Source organism: Leuresthes tenuis, unplaced genomic scaffold (genome assembly GCF_036924035.1).
Source record: "Leuresthes tenuis unplaced genomic scaffold, fLeuTen1.0.hap1 SCAF_22, whole genome shotgun sequence".
NCBI lineage: Eukaryota > Metazoa > Chordata > Actinopteri > Atheriniformes > Atherinopsidae > Leuresthes > Leuresthes tenuis.
This window is the reverse complement of record NW_027325376.1, coordinates 15,574,483-15,592,811: the sequence shown is the minus strand read 5'-3', so window position 1 is coordinate 15,592,811 and position 18,329 is coordinate 15,574,483. Positions and strand designations below refer to the sequence as shown.

Here is an 18,329-nt window from a genome sequence, read left to right as displayed (position 1 = left end):
AAAGACTTTCCTCAGCATTTAGAACATTTTAGAAATGTCCTTTGTCGTTTCATTCTCTTCCTAAGATAACTATTCAACTGGAACCCTGCTCTCTTTTAACATGCAACTTAGTTATGACTGACACGCCCCGGAATTTTTACCATTTTTTCCATTTTCACCATGCTGAAAAAGGGAAGGTGTTACTCACTTGCGTAGTTCTGCACCTTCCGGAGTTCTGATGGCAGACAGGACCGACGTAGAATGAAAGAGAAGAAGAGCAACAAGTCAACAAGTCGCTCAGCAGATAATTCAAAGTCAAAGCAGATGGTTCATGTGAGTGTTAAACATGTAGTTCTAATCCAGAGCTATAAAGTCTCACGACACGTGCTGCTGTCACCCAGCTGCCTTTTGGGAATTCTGAGTGGCTTTGCTGCGGCATCAAAACTATCTCCATCTATCCAGCCGTCTTGCATGTGTGAATGTGTGCAAACCATTTTGCATCAAATGGTTTGCTTGTTTCAGACAAGGGAGCATGAGCTTTAGTTTAACTTTGCAAAGATAACAAACATGGAAGCAAAAAAAAAAGCCTGTCATAAGGGACTGATTGACAGGGACGCCCTAAAGCGCCAAGAGCTGACCAAAAGCAGTTTATTTTCTTTATTTTTGTTTCTCCCATCTTGAAAGAATGACGGTCACATAGAATGTACAATACTGCATGTGACTACATTTTGAAAATCTTTATTTATAAATCTTCACTTGCACATTGGATGTAAGTACATTTTGAAACGTGAAGACATAATCATTTGTTCATGTCAGAGGTTTAATTTATGATTTAAAAAACACTTAAATATGCGATCCAGCACAGTAACCTTTTATAACTACTCCCGAGTGAAGCTCAAGTTTGTGTTTCTTTGATGTTTTTACAAAATAAAGCATTTCAGCCTGCACATTTCCTCTTCTTCAACAGTTTTATTCATAAGAAAATATAACACTGGCTATCCGCCCTCACCTTTCCCGTAAAGCCGCTTAAGCTCCTCTTGGAACTTATCGACAAGGCTGCTGACGGAGGAGCGGATGGTTCCCAGATAGAGATCAGTGTTGATGCTGACCATTGACCAATCAGTGGGCTCGGGTGGGGGTGACAGCGTTGCCAGGTTCTGTGGGAAACAGAACAGACGGGTTATGTAAGGTGGGGTGAAATGAAAAGTTAATGACACCTCAGGGGAAATGAGCTCTGCGCGGTGAGAATAACACACTCCAGTAAATATGATGCAGAGGACCACTTTCAGCACTGCTTTCTTGATTCAGGCAGATTTACTGACGATGAAGTCACTCAGTGTATTTCATGCTCCGTGCCTTTGCTTCCCTTCATACTTTTTAGAAAAATCCTGGATTAATCATTTCAAAGATGTCTTTCTGGTACGAAAGAATGGCCACTTTATTCACATAAACAGTCTGGGATAAAGGCACAATGAGGGCAGTCAGGTACAGGTCACCTCTGTTCATGGAGGCTTTTGATGCTGTGTCTCAGATCTCATATAAAAACGCTGCTGATCCAGCATGAAGGTCCTGTTCGATGACTGGGTGTAGAATTTTCATTTAATGCTGTATAATTTCAGCTAAATATTAAACATTATCCAGCCTGCTAGCAAACATATATTATACAGATACATATTAATTCTGTTTTTAGCACAGTATGTTTCATTGTGCAAATAATTACTGGTGTTTTTACAATTTAAGAAAATCTGGAACCGTGGTATGATTCCTTCAAAACTGAAATCGCCTCGTTGATAAATGATAAGGTATCAGAAAAGAAAAATAACTTTTGTGAGTCACTTGAGAGTTTCCACTACCTGAAGGAAGAGCATTTTGTCCTTGGTCTGTGCGTGGGCTTCCAGCTCGTTGCTCCTCCTCCTCAGTTGGCTCAGTTCGTTCTCCAGACCTCTGGCCAGTTCCTGAGCGTGACGCTCTGCCTCCCGCTGCCTGGTGGCAATCAGCTCCACCAGCTCGGCCTGACTCTGCTCCACCAGCCGCTGCAGCTCGGCATACACCTGCCAGCTCTCCTCCAGCTCTCTCTGAGAACTGGCCTGCGAAAAGACAGATATTGACTTCTTCGGCTCTAAAGCAGCTTTCAAAATGCATTAACCAGAAAGGGTTTTTAAAAGTATCATCAGGGTTGTCTCAGTGTGGCTTTTGCCAACAGAAAGACTGCTGAATAAAACATGCCAAATCAGTGGCAGAAACTGTCTAATGGAAAGATTCATTTCTTTGTTTGGTTTTAAGGAAAATGCATGATATGGGGCTCCCAAAGCTTAGCCCATCCACAGGCTAGTGACTAGAGCTGTCAATGTTTCTTTGAAGTTCAAACATTTATTTGAACCTCCGTTTGAAGCATTTAAACAAGGTGAAACTTCAAATGTCAGTAGCCCATTCAAACGCGAAAATTGTGGTCTGTAAGTGCTTCAAAACGTAGAGAAGAGAAATCCAACATACATTTACTAGTGTTTTGCCTTGAGATTTAGCAGATGTCGCTCAATTACAGCTTGAAGTATCGGGTATAAGTAACAGTATTCCAGGTTAGCATACCCTGCTAACCTCCTGGTATACCAAGCTAATTTAGCTAATATTACATTGCTAAATTGGTAGGATAATTGAGAAAACTAGCAAGCAAAGCCATCCAAAGTGGACAACCATGTTATCAAATAATCTCGGAAATGATGTGTGGAAGTATTTTAGATTTTACACCGTAAACAGTATAGTGGACTCTCAAAGATGAATCCGCTTTAGTGATTTTGAACACAGCAGCTGTCTCACTTTATGACAAACAAAACTGCAGATTCACTTGCAAGCTGCTTGAAAGCAGCGTGGTCATTTCAAATTGGTTCAAACATGATTTATGAAAAAGGAACAGCTTTAATAATGACAATCTTATCTTTTCTCATAGAAACTGAGCCAAAACAGAAAATTGAGCCCAGATAGCTAAAAACTGTTGTACAAAATGAATTTAGACTGTTTAATTGGGCTGTTTTTAAGTTCTGATTCTGGAAAAATGAGGAAAACTTTCAAACAACTTCTTTTTATCTCTCTTATTAACCAAACAACAAACATCAATGCCTATCCTGTATGATATCCTTTCAATAACTGATGCAGTAGAGCCTCTCCCTGAAACTGACAGCCATCCCACACATCCCTCCTTTAATCTGTGTCCCATTGAAATCCAATTATAGATTAATCATATTAAATGCAGCATGAAAGAAATTCACAACCAAACTTCTGTCATTCTCTGAGCAACACAAAAGACTGAACTAAAGTTTAATGATAAATTTATATTAATTTGGGTTTTGCAAACAGGCTGAAACATTTGAGCTTTTCTTAACCCTAAAGAAAAAGGAAGAAAGAAACAAAATGAGTCTTGTCTTTTGGAGTTTTACATTCAAATATATACTAAAAAGTTAAACCAGGGCAGTTTCATGATTGACAGATTAGGGAGCAGTGTGAGATAAACGTCACACCAGCATCAGTTTGTCACATATTCTGGTCCAAATCTGCTTCAAAGTTTAATTCAAATTAAACCTTTTTTGTTTCAACCCTTTTTGTTTAAATTTATTCCCCTAAATTCCTCGTGACTGAGGTGTTTAAGCCTCAAATAAAAGTAATTAAACCACTTAGATTCTTCTTGATCAACCTTTGAAAGGGCCGTTTGGAATTAACCGTCTTCCTGTGTGGTTCACTGAGAGTCTGTCTGCCACTGACACAACTGGACTAACAGGTTGTGTCTTCCCCTGGCCAGGTGCAGAAAAAAACCCAAGCATTTCATCTTAAATTTACCTCAATTTGGCCTGGTTTGTAGAACATTTAATTTAAAAAAACATGGTAAAGTTTAAATTTTACCCTCCAGTTTCCCGCAAGGGCTTTTCATTCACAACTAGATTTTATACATTTTATAATTTTATACTTCAGGACTCACTATAGTTACTCCATAACACTGTTTATACGCAGCGAAACTGAAAGAGATTCATTGTTTTGAACTCCATGTCTATCGGTTGCATGCAGTGGTGGCCACACACAGCGGCGTGCACACATGCAGTCGTGTGTGTACGGTACACACACTGATGTGGCTTTTTCTGGCGTTCAAGCCCGTGGTAACCGAACGCTCACTGTATTCGATGAGGAAGATAAAAATGTCAACAGTGAAACAAGGAGTTACACTGAATCTAGTAAATGTAACTGATCTGAAAAATATGAGGCAAAAATATTGATTTTTTTTTAAAAAAAAGCTACGACAAGTTGAAGCATCAGTTTGATGAAGATCTTCCCAAGATTCCCCTTTGAAACTGGAATATATAGGCCACCTAATACATTTTAATGTTTGCCCTATTAGATTTTATCTTCAGGGTTTGACACACTCACACGGCACCAATCACATGATTGTCATGGAAAACCCTTCAGGCATGTTATCCTTCATGTTCCCCTTTCCTATTCTAGAGGTGTGTTTCAGTGCAATGTAGTCGTGGGCAAAGTTAGGGTGTGAGAAACTAAAGGTAAGAGTTTACACTGGTCTCACCGGTTGGACGGCCTCAGACGTGGATCTGTCTGTGTGTGCGAAAGGCAAACAAACTGCATTAGCTCACCGCCTTTTTTACAGAGCATGAGAGGTATGAGACTGATGAGGGTGACATCCTGCCCAAATGTGTTTCCTAATCTCCGGCAAAGCAAGATAATTCTACAAGATAAGGGCTGACAATGTGTGTTGCATCTTGTCAAAGAGCCCTTGCACAACAAGCAGTCCTTGTTTTAAGAGCCGTCCCCGGATCAGAGCGTGTTAATAATAAAACCTTTGAGCTTCAGAGGATGATAAGCACTTCATTCCAGAAGGTGTAAATATTTAACGAGCAGCAGAAAAGTATTGACAACAGCAGTGCTTTACGTTGGTTGTGAAACATTAATGCAGGTTTCAAATCAGTTTAAAACAAACCAGATGGAATTTGGGAACCACCCCACCGCTTTACTCCAAGCTTGAAAATTGTCAATTTGGTCCATCAGTACAATCCGTCAGCCAAGCAAAAATGTCTCCTATTACGATTTTAGAATTCTGAGTTCAAGCTTTCAGGGAACGTCCCAACAAAAAAAACAATGAAATACAAATACAACCAAACAGGAATGTGCTGCCAGGGTTCCCACATTATAGATTAAGAGAAGGTTGGCGGAACCACACGTACAACTGGAAACTAATTCTAATTAACTAATAAAAACTTTCTTGGTGAACCAAAACCAGGATCATCCCTGTGACCAAAATCAACGTTCTGGGGAGCCAAAATCTGTCAGCTTGGTTGGTTCTTACCTTACTGACATGAAGCCTGCAGTGGACTCACCTTGATAACCTTGATGGATTGCTTGATCTCCTCCAGTTTCTTAGCTCTCTCTTTGATGAGATGTTTGAGCTCTGACCTCTTCTTCCCCAGATTACTCTGGAAAGTAACATTCAACATGTTTCAACATACACAGTTTTACGTCACAGTAAAATGACATCACATCCTTAGAAACTGCATGCGCGACTATTCAAATAAGTCTGAATTCTTTCTTTCTTTTTTTTTTTTTGGTTTCTCTCAGACAAGTCCAAATGACTTCAGCTCACCGACTTCTTCTTAAACTCGTGGTCGATGGAGACGATGTCGTGGGATTTGTGCGTGGCCTCAGCACAGGCACTGCAGATGCAGGTGTGATCAGAGCGGCAGTAGGCGTCCAAAAGACGCTCGTGTTTCTTACAGATCTTGTCCTCCAGGTTGAAGGTGGGTTCAATCAGACGATGTGACGTCAGAGTCTTGACCTGGAGGACAGTTCGGGGAGTGGTCTTTTGAGTTTGAGTAAATAACAATATATATTAATTGAGAATTAGATAACAAAAAGAGAGGGTGAAAAGGACCTTCTTGTGATGCCTGAGGTGGGTCTCGCAGAAAGATCCCGGGCAGTTCACGCAGGACTTATGCGCTTTTAACTTCCTTCCAATACAAGCATCACAGGGAACTTCCCCAGGCCGCGCAAACTCCCCCGTATCCTGCCCCGAAGAAGCAATGTGGCCTTTGTCTAAGGTCACACTGCCCCCCCGTGAGGGGCTCACCCCAGCACCTCCAGCCACCGTCAGCCCCTGGAACTGGGAGCATATTTCAGCCAGGACCCGGTTGACGCTCATCTCGGGTTTTCTGGAGTAGCTCTTCTTGCACATAGGACAGATGAACTTCTTGCTGTGGTTCCAGTAGCCCTGGAGGCAGGCCTTGCAGAAGCTGTGACCACATGGTGTCGAGACAGGCTCCACAAACACCTCCAGACAAATGGAGCAGGTGAACTGGTCTTCAGAGAGGACGCGGCCTCCCGGAGAGTCGACGCCTGGGAGAAAGAAAGGGAGTCGCTTAAAGTCTTTTACTATATTTGTGGGTTGAGAAATTACACCATGTCAACAGGTAAAGGTAAAACCACAGACCGCTCGATTGGTCTTGCCAACAACATTTTTTTTTTTCTGATCAGTTTCAGCCACAAATTCAGACAAAAATAAGAATTTTCTCTCTAAAAAAACGTATTCAAAATGTTCTCAAAAGTGGACAAATTCCGCTGTTGCTGCATAAAGTTGGAAGAAACCTTACTACGATACAATGCTGTTGGTACAAGTTTCACACACACACACACACACAAAAAATGTCCCACACATAGCAGTCTTGGGGAGTCAAAAATGACTGTTTTTATGTAAAACCTCCCAGTTTGCCTCTCTTTCACCTATTTACGCTCGGATGAAAGCTGCCGGTCTAACCATCCAAATGCGGTACAGCATCCTGTTGTGATGTGGACAGGGTGATCTGTCACCGCAGGACTAGCTGTTTTCACTGTGAGGTTAGATGCACTGCTCCGAAGAATGAACATCATGAACAATGAGAATCTTTTTTTTTATGCTGGATTCTATCAAGGAAAGTATAAAAGAAGTGTATCCCTGATGTAAAGGAAGGGAGACGTTCAGTAGAGCAAAGAGATGCCGGCTCACTGTGATAGCTTTAAATAAACACAGAGGCATGATGAGTAAGTGGCAGAGCATGGACAAACAAAACAGCACAAAGACACCTTGTCGATGAAGGACGCTGGAAGCCATCCACACATTCCTCACAGGAAAGGCAGAGGAATCAGTTTGAGAAAGAGAAGTCCAGAAAACTACTTTTCTGACCCCAGTTTCATAACGTGACATTAAGTAACATACATAATAAAGCATTCTAGCAAAGTCAGGTGGCGTCGTCGAAGCGTCATTCTGTCAGATGGTGGGTTGAGAGACTATTCATGGAATGTAGAAAATCAGGAATATTTGCCTCAACGAGCCTGCTCAAGATTTAACTGGAAGATGTACATTTACAGTGAACCAGCAACAGCAAAACACTGTCTCTGGTGGTTATTTTTCCATAGCTTTCTTAACCCAAATCTAAATATCTCTCACTTACTGAATTGTCATTTAGACTAAACTTAAACATACAAGTCCCTGTCCTATGATTTCAGGGCAGTTACGCCTGAACAACACAAAAAAAAAGCTTCCAAGTGTTTTTTTTTTTATTATTCGAGACATTCAAATAAACTCTCTCATCTGTTGAATTTGATCAGTATGTGATACTCAAAGACCTTTTCTAACATGTCCAAGAGCAAAGTCCAACTTCGTTTTACACAGTCTGTTCACCTCCTGTAAATGGGAAAAGCTCAACTGAAAACAGAAAAAAAAAAGACTCAAAAAGCAATAGCATGTCCTACACTGAAAAGATCAAATGAGCGCTTCCTGTAAAGACATGTAAGAAAAAGTAGAACTTACTCTGCATGTTTTTCCTTTTTGGCGTGGAGCACTGCACTCCTTCACTTCACGAACCTTGTCATGAATCTCACACCGACAGGTGCCGAGCTCTTCCTGAAACTTGAAGTGGCCCTCCCACTTTCAGTGCGACACACCCAAACTTCCACAGCCAATATTCAAAGCCCCAAAGTGGCAGAACACGTTGTGTTGTCATTGTTTGAACCGTCCTTTCCCTCTGCAGAGTCACTGCAGCAGTGTCTGTTGGTTACTGCTCTTGTTTTCAGCAGCTAATTGAAACTACAGATTCTTAAAAAGTTAACCGCAGCATAATCAATGCTGATTGGGGTAATCAGCATTGACCACCCAGACCACCACTTCAAAAAAATGATTCAATGAAAACCAACTTTGAAGAGTTGCAAAACTATGCTTGAAAATAGCCCAAAGACATCATGTCAGATGTTGAAAGTTCACAATGTACTAAATGGTTTCAAGGAGCGGCAAATCCAGTGTTGTCCCTGAAAAAGAAATAGTCTGGATGGCAGCATTTGTTGCTCCTAAACCTCTACATGTTGTTCAGCATTAGTGGTTAGCCATGACAAGTGGACTAACATCCGCTTTATTAGTACTGGAAAACATTTTGCGATACAAAATTGAAGTAGTAACTTGGGTGAGGTTATTATGGTTATATATTGTTACCCTTGTCACCTTCAGTGGCTCACCCTGTTTGTTAAACTTTCAGTTCCTCACAGAAAGTAAACCCCTCCCCATCTCTAGTCCCGAAAGACTGGAGCTCTATGATGCTCTCTTCATGCCCACTCATGATACTTTCTTAGAAGCACTCAGCTTTTTTTAGTCTTTGGTTACCCCAACTTTATTAAAAATGCAAAAGTGTGTTTATTCAAAGACAAGCATTTGCTGATTTCAGTCTATAAAATAGACAGCAAATGGTGTTGCAAAGTCTGTTGTACTGAGATGTAAATATAAGACACCTTGTGAACATCTCAGACAGTCTGGGGTCTTTGAAAATAAAGAGCATTATTTGGCTCCTTGGGAACAAAAATTGGTCAGATGATCTACAGCAAAATGTAACAACGGTAGAAGAAGAAATTACACTACCAATAGAAATAATATGACCTAATTTCTCCTAATTAATGGCAACCAAGTAACAACTAAAGACTGAAGATTTAATGTCAAACTATGATGATAACAAAGAGACGACACAAACTGGGTTTAATAATTCTTATATTTATTTTAGTGTATAACCTTTCTACATGAAAATATAGCAGTAGCTAAGGTTTTACGACTGCTTATTTTGCAGTCTCGATGCTTAGCCCATCCACGTGTCAAAGTTTCTTATGCCCATAGGTGTGTGATTGAGGAGAAAAAAACCACTGTAAATATCGAGTGCGGATACATAATAACAAGCACTGTGATCATGCGTATAGGTGAATGACTAAAACATTATAAAGCTCTCTGCAGAACCTGGAGAATGTTAAAAAGTCTAAGTGTGGACAACCTGACGCAACCAAATGGTAATTAGCCATTTGATGGGTGTTGTGTGGCAGACTACAGCTATGATTTCCTGGATTCTCTACAGGTTACTTGGCAACTTCAAAACCTGGCTAAATGACTTAAAACAAGCCGTAGTTTGTTTCCTGTAGTCTGTCTGAGGTATTTATGCAATGCTAAGCTAACTAGGCACTGGATGTGGCCTTAATGCATAAGCATATTTCCCTTTTAAGTTCAAATTTGACTATTCCTAAATAGAAATTGTTACCCCCGCAACCCTGATTTAAATCTTTGCATCATACATGTTGTAACATAGATCGCAGTACTGATGATGTGCTGAATATCCAGCAAAACTGTTTATGAACATGTGAAGCTATATTCTTATTCTGAATTGTTTCTTGCTTAGGAAATGTGCATCAATGAGAGTAGGATAAATAAAAGTTAATAAAACAAGAAAGAACCGTGAACCCACCCCTATTTCATGATCAACAATAAATGCCACAGAGGATATTTCTTGCAATGTGTAACAGAATAATTCATGGATATATAAGCTGTGGAATTGCTGTGAGTCTGTTTCTAACTGCATTAAACAGATGTGATTTCAAGTCTTGACTAGTGGGTCATTTTGTGATCTCAACAATCATGAGTTTTAAAGGAGCCGCTTCTTTTTGCCCTGCAGCCAGGCACGGATCGAACACGGGGTAAACCTTGCTCGTGAAGTTACACTCCGTGAAGGAGAAGATGTACGTTTGGGCTTCTGCGTTAAAAAACGACACCTGCCCCTCTTCGTAATCCACGAACACGCCCACCCTCTGAGGACGGGGCGAGAGCGTCAAAGGGGACGGTTTTTGCGTCAGTGCAAAGTAATTCTCTCCGTCGCTGTGGCTTATAGTCCACATGCCATTTTCTGGGCAGGGAGTGATCGGTTCTCCCTTTTTCAAAGTGCCAGATGTGACTCCCAGCGTCCAGTTAGACTTCTCCTTCACCCCGACCTCCCAGTAGTGCCTGCCAGTGGTCAGACCTTGAGTTGCGGCAACAAACGTGTTTTCCTCTAACCCTCCTGAGCCAAGTAGAAGTTTATGCCTTTTTGGAGACTGCCTGACTTCTTTCCCATCTTCTGAGACAGTAAGCCGGGATCCTGCAGAGTTGGGGTCAATGGTGACGTCATCTGTTGGAGGAGGAAAAAGTGAATAAAAATGTGATTTAACACTGAAGTATTTCATGCCAAAGCTGTGAGTGCTCCAGAGGAATAACAAACCTGCAAATGTTTTCACTTTCTTGAGCTCTGTGGAGGAGAAAAGAACATAATGACATGAGGGATAAATTGCGCAGCTGATATGTTTAGTGAGACAGACAGAGTGGAATAGTGGAGCCAGAGTTTTACTTATCAAATCACATCCGTAGCCTGAATCACTTTCTTTCAGATGTATTTTCATCAGTTGAACTCCCATCCATCAGCATGTCAAGGACATGAAGTCAGACATACTGAGCTACCAAATTATTCCTGGCACTCTCCAGATGATCTGACCTACATCCCTTGACAGTGGATTTAAGGACTCGGAAGAAATAAAATCCATATAATAACGTAGCTACGGCTAAGACTCACCTGTGGATTCTTGCTTTCTAATTTCCAGGTTGATGAACTCTCTTGCCTTCATCAAAGATGCTCGTATATAGCCCAGAAAATCCACCTCATAAACGGGAATGGTTGGCCAGTTCTGAGTTGATGGCAGCGTGTTGGCTTGACTGAAAGTCTGGTGAGTGGGAGACAGAAACACGGAATGTTGCTTTTAAGTGCAAACAAGCAACAAAACCAATGTGATGATCGACTCAAAGTCATGCTCACGCCTGCAGAACACCAAAAAGTAGCACATTAGCGTGCTTTTCAAACACGGATACACTATGAAACTCCTACTACTACTACTAACTCCTAGGGGGGTAAAAACCAGCCACTTCAGCCTGAAGGAATGACTTCACATTAATTCCACAGGATCTGTTGAACAATTGCTTCAGTGGATTTCTCTTTAAAATAATCAGTCTATCTTTTATGAGCTTATTTTTATGAGCTTTGCCTTTTTTATTTTTTTTGCCCCAACTACGTAATCCTCTGTGAAAATTAGCATAATCTAAATCCTACTGTGATCCCACCAATCCTGTACCAAACTAGAGTCCCTTAAAATCCGCGATCATTGCAGGCATTTGATGAAGAACTGGCCATTAAGCCCTTTATTACATCCTGAAATGTAAACCATTTTTGAATACCTTCTTTTTCACATGAATAGATCTATATATATGGACATATAGCCCATCTTTTAGGTCAGTCCTGCTCTTACCTGCAGCAGGGTGATGTGGTCTTCGATCTGTGGGAGCTGCTGCAGTTCGGTGCTTTTTTCCTGAAGCTCAGCGAGCTCCTGCCTCAGCTCATTGATGAGCTTTTCGAACCTCTTCTGTTCAGCGTCATGTTTCGCCTCAATCCCCTGCATCAGCTCTTCGTGGGTCTTCTCGATGGACTCAATCACAGACGTGAACACCCGAACACTCTCCTCCATTTGTTTCTCAGCGTTCTCCTAAAAATCAACCATTTAAAAGCTTTCTTAATGAGGGACCCTGTACATCATCAGTGAGTTAACATTGTGTTAAACCAATCTGAAGCACTCAAGCCTGCAGTTGTTGGCAATACACCTTTATTTAATGATTTTTTTTTAGTATATGCATCTACAAATGCCTTTATTTAATCACAGGACATCTGCAAACAGGTGAGGCGGGTAATAAGAGCTGATGACAATGAGCTATGTGGTGCCGTCTGGTATGCTCTGAATTTCCTTCTACTGAGCTCTGAGTCGTCTCTGATTGACTGATAAATGGGATAACTTTGTGTTTTTTGTGGTTATCCAGTGCAGAACTTGAACATACTTTTGTTATCTTCCTCAAGTGGATGATTCCTTCAATCCTCCTTTGCCGATCCTGTATCATCAGCTCCACTTCTCTCTCCCGCCTCTTAATCTGAATCTTGCAGAAAAATTGTAAAGAAAAGTAACTTTTACATGAGGAATCTGCCATGAACAAAACTAGATCAGGCTGCACGGGTACAAGAGGAAGCTGTCAGCTGTGGCTGTCATAAGTAATAATATTCATATCGTCACTTCAGGTCATGACATCCATTCATTGTTTATGCTTTTTGCATATATCAGCAATAAGATTATGATTTAATGAACAGAGATGGTAAAAAAGAGACGGTGTAGTCTAAAGGGAAGGGGCCTGTTTCTTACGTGACACTTTAAAGATCCCAGATTGAAGAAAACAGGAGGAGGAAATAATTAGACTTGTCTTAGAATGTGTGAATAGTGTGGTGAGGTGTGTGAACCTCTGGCTAAAAAGCTGTTAATATTAATGCACCAATTAAAAGTGGCAGTACTGCCATTGTTGGGCAGATTCCCAAAAACGCCACTTGAATTCCCTAATTGTATCTTGTCTACACTGAATAAACGGACTTTCTAATGTGTGACCTTACAGATATTCTGCGACAACAAATTCAAAATGCAGTTTGAGGTTCAGGATCGGGCCAAATTGTCAACAGTTTTATCCAACTAAAACTTTCATCCTTGCAAAGAGAAGATGCTCCTGTTTATACCAGAAAATGGCAAAGATACCATGAGTCACCTCAAGTGCAACTGTCATACATACCCTCATTCAGAGTTAGAATAAGTCCACTCTTGGAGTTAAAATTGAACTCGTTAACTAAACAAACCCAACTGCACTAACATAGAGATTTTCATCAAACCCAATTCACGCATGATGTCACGCCTCTAGTATCTAAGCTAATCTCCATTAGCTTCGATACTACAAGAAGGCTGAAAAACTTCTGCCATTTTTAAGCTCGTTTCAGGAAACAAAATCACAAAAGAAAAAGATCAGGAACAGGAACAACAAAACCAAACATTTTATCTTAAAAAAAAAGAAATAAAGAAAAATAAATGTCAATAAAAACTTTCATTTATTCATTTTATTCACCATTTTCTGCTGGGCTGCGACCTCTGATGTCACCACTTGGTGCCGGCTGTGGCTGGTCTCAGCACAGATCTGACATATGAACATTTCCTCCTTCTTGCAGTACAGCTCCAAGATCTTCTCGTGCCTCTTGCATATTCTGTCCTCCAGGTTCTTGACCGGTTCAATAAGCTTATGTTTATTCAGAGCTGATGCTGTGATGTGAGGCTCCAGGTGAGTCTCACAGTAAGACGCCACACACACCAGGCAGGACTTTGAAGCCTTTAGTTTCACATCTGTGCAGACATCACATACCACTTCACCCGGTTTGGCCTGGCAGCTTTCCCTGCAGGGCACGGCGCTTGAAATTGTGCTTTTGAAGTGATCAACAACTTCTCGGAAGCTAATGTTGACCTGCAGCTTTGGTTTCTTGTAGAATATCTCCTTACACAGGGGGCAGCGATACACATCTGTGGTGTGCCAGTAATTCTCAAGGCAGAGCTTGCAGAAGTTGTGGCCACACGGTGTTGAGACTGGGTCGGTGTAAAGATCCAGACAGACAGAGCAACGGAACTTTAACTCATCCTGGGTTACCGCCATGTCTGACAGCATTGGGAAAAATCAAACGAGATACAAACATAATGTTTTGGGGTTTTTTTTAACTAAAAAAAGCTTCTTAAAACACATAATATCATATATTGCAAAAGGGCTCTTTCTGTCTTCTTTTGTCTTAAAAAGATTTGATGACTGAAACTAATTCTATTGGAATGCGGGCATGAGTACAGCCTTCATCCCTCAGGGTAAAAGCAAAGGAAGGAAGAACAAGTACATGTGGATAGGAGGAACAATATACTGAAAATTTAATCCCAAAGCTGTCTCAAACCACGTTTTGGTCATTGTGCGGTCGATGTTTTGTTACAGTGACAATAAAAAAGTAGAACTTAAAGGATGTAAATCAAAAGAGTGGCAGGACTGTTACATTCAGGCTAAACTAAGTTGCAACCAGTTCAATACAGCACCTACACAGTTAGGTGTACAGTTGGAGTAAATCAATCCATTGGGCCATTATCTTTTCGAACACAAGTCCCTTTACAAAACAGAAAGGTAAAACTTCATCTTGCCTATTACACACAGACTTCAAGGTTGTACTTACTGTGGCTCTCTTGACTGTCCTCACCGGTATGACAGGCATCAGGTATGTTCATCTTTTCCTTTACTGACAGTCGTAACTGCTCTGAGAGCTGTGATTGGTGCATCTTGTTATGTAAATGTACCCGTGAAGGAATGTACCTGCAGCCTTTTTTATTTCCTCGTCAGCTTCTAAATTTAGTTGATTGGAAACTTTGTAGATTCTCAGGCACAGAAGTTGGAAGTTTTCACTGTGTTTATCTGACCTTAAGGCTGCTTACCACAAACTGGTGTTTTATTTCATTTACACGCTTGCCTTTTTTTTTCTTTTTTAGAGTATCTGAAATTATTTTGCTTGTTGATGGCGTAGGAATGATAACAAACTATAGGTGGTGCCAAGTGGATTGTGTTAAAAACCCCAAGAATTTGTACAGCTTGTTGCTATTGTTGTGTGAGGTCAGCTGTTACCTCTGTTTTCCGTCTCTAATGTGACATACCTCGACTTTAATGTGTCCGAACTGTAATTTCAAAACCCTTGCCTCAGTCCTCCGCTTAAAAAAGCGTGGTGGTGCCAGAGTGAATGTAGGAGAATACAAAGCCCATTACAACCCTTCTCAAGAAGACCTGATGAACACGAATGTAAAACTCTCATTATTCAAGGATACTTTGGGTGTGTTAATACTCAGCACCCTCTTTGTTTTTAATGGCTTTCAACTATTCTCCCCAGTACTATTTTGTTAAGTGCACAACTGAAAAATGACACCTGTATCAGTAAGTAGGATCAAATCTTTGTAACTATGACCCCCATTTTTAGTGGAGATCACAATTAAATGAATCAGAAGCCGCCGATTTCTAATCTCTACCACTAGTGGGCAGCCTTGGGCTGGCACTGAGACAGCTCTGTTTCCTGCCAACGTGGACTTTACATTCATCATGCATTTTTACCCCAATGTAGCAGCTGATGCTGTCGCCCGTAGCAACAATTTAGTTCTGCCAAGGCATAAGCAGAAATGATGGAGTTATTCACAAACCGCTTACAATCAGAGATCACAGTTGAAGTGGCAATGCAGTAAATACAGCCTGACAGAAAGGTGTTTAATTTCTGCTCAGCTACTTTGAGCTGTGAGCCCTCAATTTATCACCTCAGAGGGATTGATTTTCCTTCTTGTGCTGCACCATATTGACAGTATCGATGTCAATAACGAATCCAGATCCCTGAGATTATACTGATCGATCTTGCTACCTTAAAATGCCACTGGATCTCCATTTCTTACACATTATTGATTATCTCATATGTCTTCATTATCTGTATAGCAAGAGAGTCTGCACTGGTCTTGTTGTTCAGTACGCTCACTTTGATGATTGCGGCAAATCCGTGTGCATTTGTAGTTGCTCCAAAAGTTCTTGAATCTGCGGCGATGTGCAACCAGATCTTACCTGCACACCTGTGTGTGTTTTAGAATAATGTTCATGTTCAGTGTGGCCCTACAGCAAACCCACTGCAGAGATTATGTCGCATGATGTTGTGGAGCTACAATATCTTAGGGAAGGGGATTCTGCTTTCTCTCCCTGTCGCAGTGTCAGTCAAGGTAAATGTATTCCTCCCTCCCTTCCCCCTTTCCTCCCCTTTTCTCTTCCCCTCTCTCTCTCTCTCTGGCAGCTCATCTTTGTTGCAGTCAACCGTTTCATCTCTTTCAATCGTCTGTCTTTTCTTTTCCCTCTCCTTTGTTCTGACTTTCTTTGTTTTATTTTCCATAACCCTATCCAAACGTTCTGTCTGGTTTAAAAATAGAAATTATACCCTTCTTCTGCTGCCTTGCTTCCTGTTTTTTTCCTTTCCTTGCCTGCAGTACAGCACACAGTAGAGTGTCTGCTTGAAGCTACATTGCGTTTGTTTATCCTCTCTTGAACCCCTCCACCCCCATCTTCTTACCACAGCTCTCACCCTAAACCAAACCCCATTTACCACCTCTGTCTCCTTCTGTCATGTTTCAGCTTAAAGAGCACCGAAAGAGCCGTCTGCAGTAAACAGAAAATTCTGCTTTAGTTAACCCTCTCATCTTGCTTTTTCTGTCTTCTGCATCTTCCCCCTTCCCTCTGAAACGCACAACAATAACCAGTAAGCTCGCCCCCCTTATAATTTTCTCACATATCAGCATGTTGCTTCCTCTGCATCCTCCTCCCTCCAGCTGTGATGTTGTCCTCTGCCTTCCTCCACAAGCTCTCTGTTCTTTTTTAGACAGAGTATCAATGCTCTCAACTCCTTTGGGAGGATACAGTAGTGCTGCTGAGCATTAATGATTGTCAGCAGGGATAGTGTCACTGTCTCTGTTACCGATAACCTCCCTGTGCCCCAGCAACAGGAAGACAGAACCTTTGACTGAAACGATACCTCCTAGATCTGATCTGAGACATCTCTTTAAAAAAAAAAAAATCAGGTGAACAGACAATTAAGTTGCACCATTACCATGTTGACCCAAGGTGGGATATTATCAGAGACACAGAGACAGTGAGAACAGTAGCTCACACGGGGCACTAAAGCCGTGACGATTACTTGAAAGGTGCCTGAATGCTTTCAGTGACACCATTCAGTGATGGGGTTAGTTACGTAACAGTGTTGTTACAGACTGGCTGATTGTTGTTAAAAATTAAATGAGCTGCCATCTGTATTGCAGATGGATGAAAATGGTCAGTTTCTTCTCTTTGTGTCCGTGAATGTCTCCATGTACATTCAGCAGACATTACAGCTGGTAAAGATGTTTTTGTAGGGATAAAGCCAGCTGTGCCCACCTATTTAGCCTTGAGTGCAGCACCCTTTTTTAAAAAAATGAGTGTGTGTCTGAGTGCTGCGTTCCAGTTAATGCTAATTGGACTTGTAGTTGATGAGTACCAACAAGTACTGAGGAGTCATTTGAGGTGGGACTGAATACCAATTGAATGGCATTCAGGGTGTCTGGAGCTCTGGAGGTAGAATTGTTGTCTTCTAATCGAGAGGTTGCTGGTTTAGTTCCCAACTTCCCCAGTGTACATGTTGATGTATCCTTGGGTAAGACACTGAATCCCACATTGCCCCCCAGTGTGTTCCACAAATGTGAGTCACTTTGGATAAAAGTGTCTGCCAAGTTCTTGCATTGCACTCAAAAGCCAGATTGAAGTGGGCGTTAGCGGGTTTTTTTAGACTGGTGTAAGAAGGGCTTCTAAAAGTTATCGGCTGCTTTGATGCCAATGTGAGAAAGACCTCGTTGTCAACAGCCCATTTTTCTCAATTTGCTTTCCAACATGACGCAGGCAACGAGAATCAGAAACATGGGGTTGAGTGACGAGACGTGTTTGCCTGAACCTCAAGCGCCACAAGTCCTCCAGTCAGAACGACCATATGGATCATTTGTTCATACCCTTACATATGTCCCATAAAAGCATCTTGGTAAGTTCCGCTCCTGCAAGTGGTAGAAGGGAAATGAGACTCCTAAGAGTGCTTTCACATCGGAACAGATGTCACAAGTTTTTCCTTTAATAAGCCAAAAAAATAGTTTATGAGGAGGTAGAAAGGGGGGGTTGACGGGTGTGTTACACCTTTAGTTACTGACATGAGACAACCGTATGAAACATGTTCGAGACCAACATGTGACAAATGTGCTGAGTTTTGTTCAGTTAATACTCAGTTTAACTTCAGACATTTTTTCACTTTCTGGTTGGGTTTTGGTGGAAAGGTTTAGATTTAGTCAAAAGTACTTGATTTAAAAAGGGAAAAAAAGACCATGGTTAGTATTGAAATATTTATTTTTACAGAACAACACAGCTATTTGCTTGGTTACAGTTCAATTTAGCCACGTCCTGTTAGGATTTACGCAATAACATGACTTGGTAGGGACTAGAAAGCAAAACTACTTGGTCAGGGTAAGAAAACAATGGT

General features: G+C 41.2%; 2 protein-coding genes across 5 annotated transcripts in view; both read right to left on the bottom strand.

Annotated features, from left to right (window-relative positions):
- The window catches only part of LOC140281848 (E3 ubiquitin-protein ligase TRIM39-like), a 104,614-nt gene that overhangs the window by 1,793 nt on the left and 84,492 nt on the right, over nt 1–18,329 (bottom strand). The window contains exons 2-7 of the mRNA XM_072376347.1: nt 5,903–6,363; nt 5,615–5,806; nt 5,352–5,447; nt 1,833–2,066; nt 989–1,136; nt 188–214 (exon numbers count right to left, since the gene is read on the bottom strand). Of these exons, the coding sequence (XP_072232448.1) occupies nt 188–214; nt 989–1,136; nt 1,833–2,066; nt 5,352–5,447; nt 5,615–5,806; nt 5,903–6,363 (1,158 nt within the window). The remainder of the gene's footprint in view (nt 1–187; nt 215–988; nt 1,137–1,832; nt 2,067–5,351; nt 5,448–5,614; nt 5,807–5,902; nt 6,364–18,329) is intronic.
- On the bottom strand, nt 9,786–16,590 carry LOC140281847 (E3 ubiquitin-protein ligase TRIM39-like). Of its 4 annotated transcripts, XM_072376345.1 has the most exons (7): nt 14,442–14,506; nt 13,313–13,890; nt 12,215–12,310; nt 11,635–11,868; nt 10,908–11,055; nt 10,560–10,586; nt 9,786–10,469 (listed from the first exon to the last, which is right to left on the bottom strand). In XM_072376345.1, exons 1-7 carry the CDS (start codon nt 14,491–14,493, stop codon nt 9,922–9,924), a joined length of 1,683 nt encoding a protein of 560 aa, XP_072232446.1. In that variant the 5' UTR covers nt 14,494–14,506; the 3' UTR covers nt 9,786–9,921. The 4 variants fall into 4 exon arrangements, with proteins under 4 accessions (XP_072232446.1, XP_072232445.1, XP_072232444.1 ...); XM_072376344.1 differs by lacking the exon at nt 14,442–14,506 and adding an exon at nt 16,566–16,590 and having other exon boundaries at nt 9,786–10,586; XM_072376343.1 differs by having other exon boundaries at nt 9,786–10,586.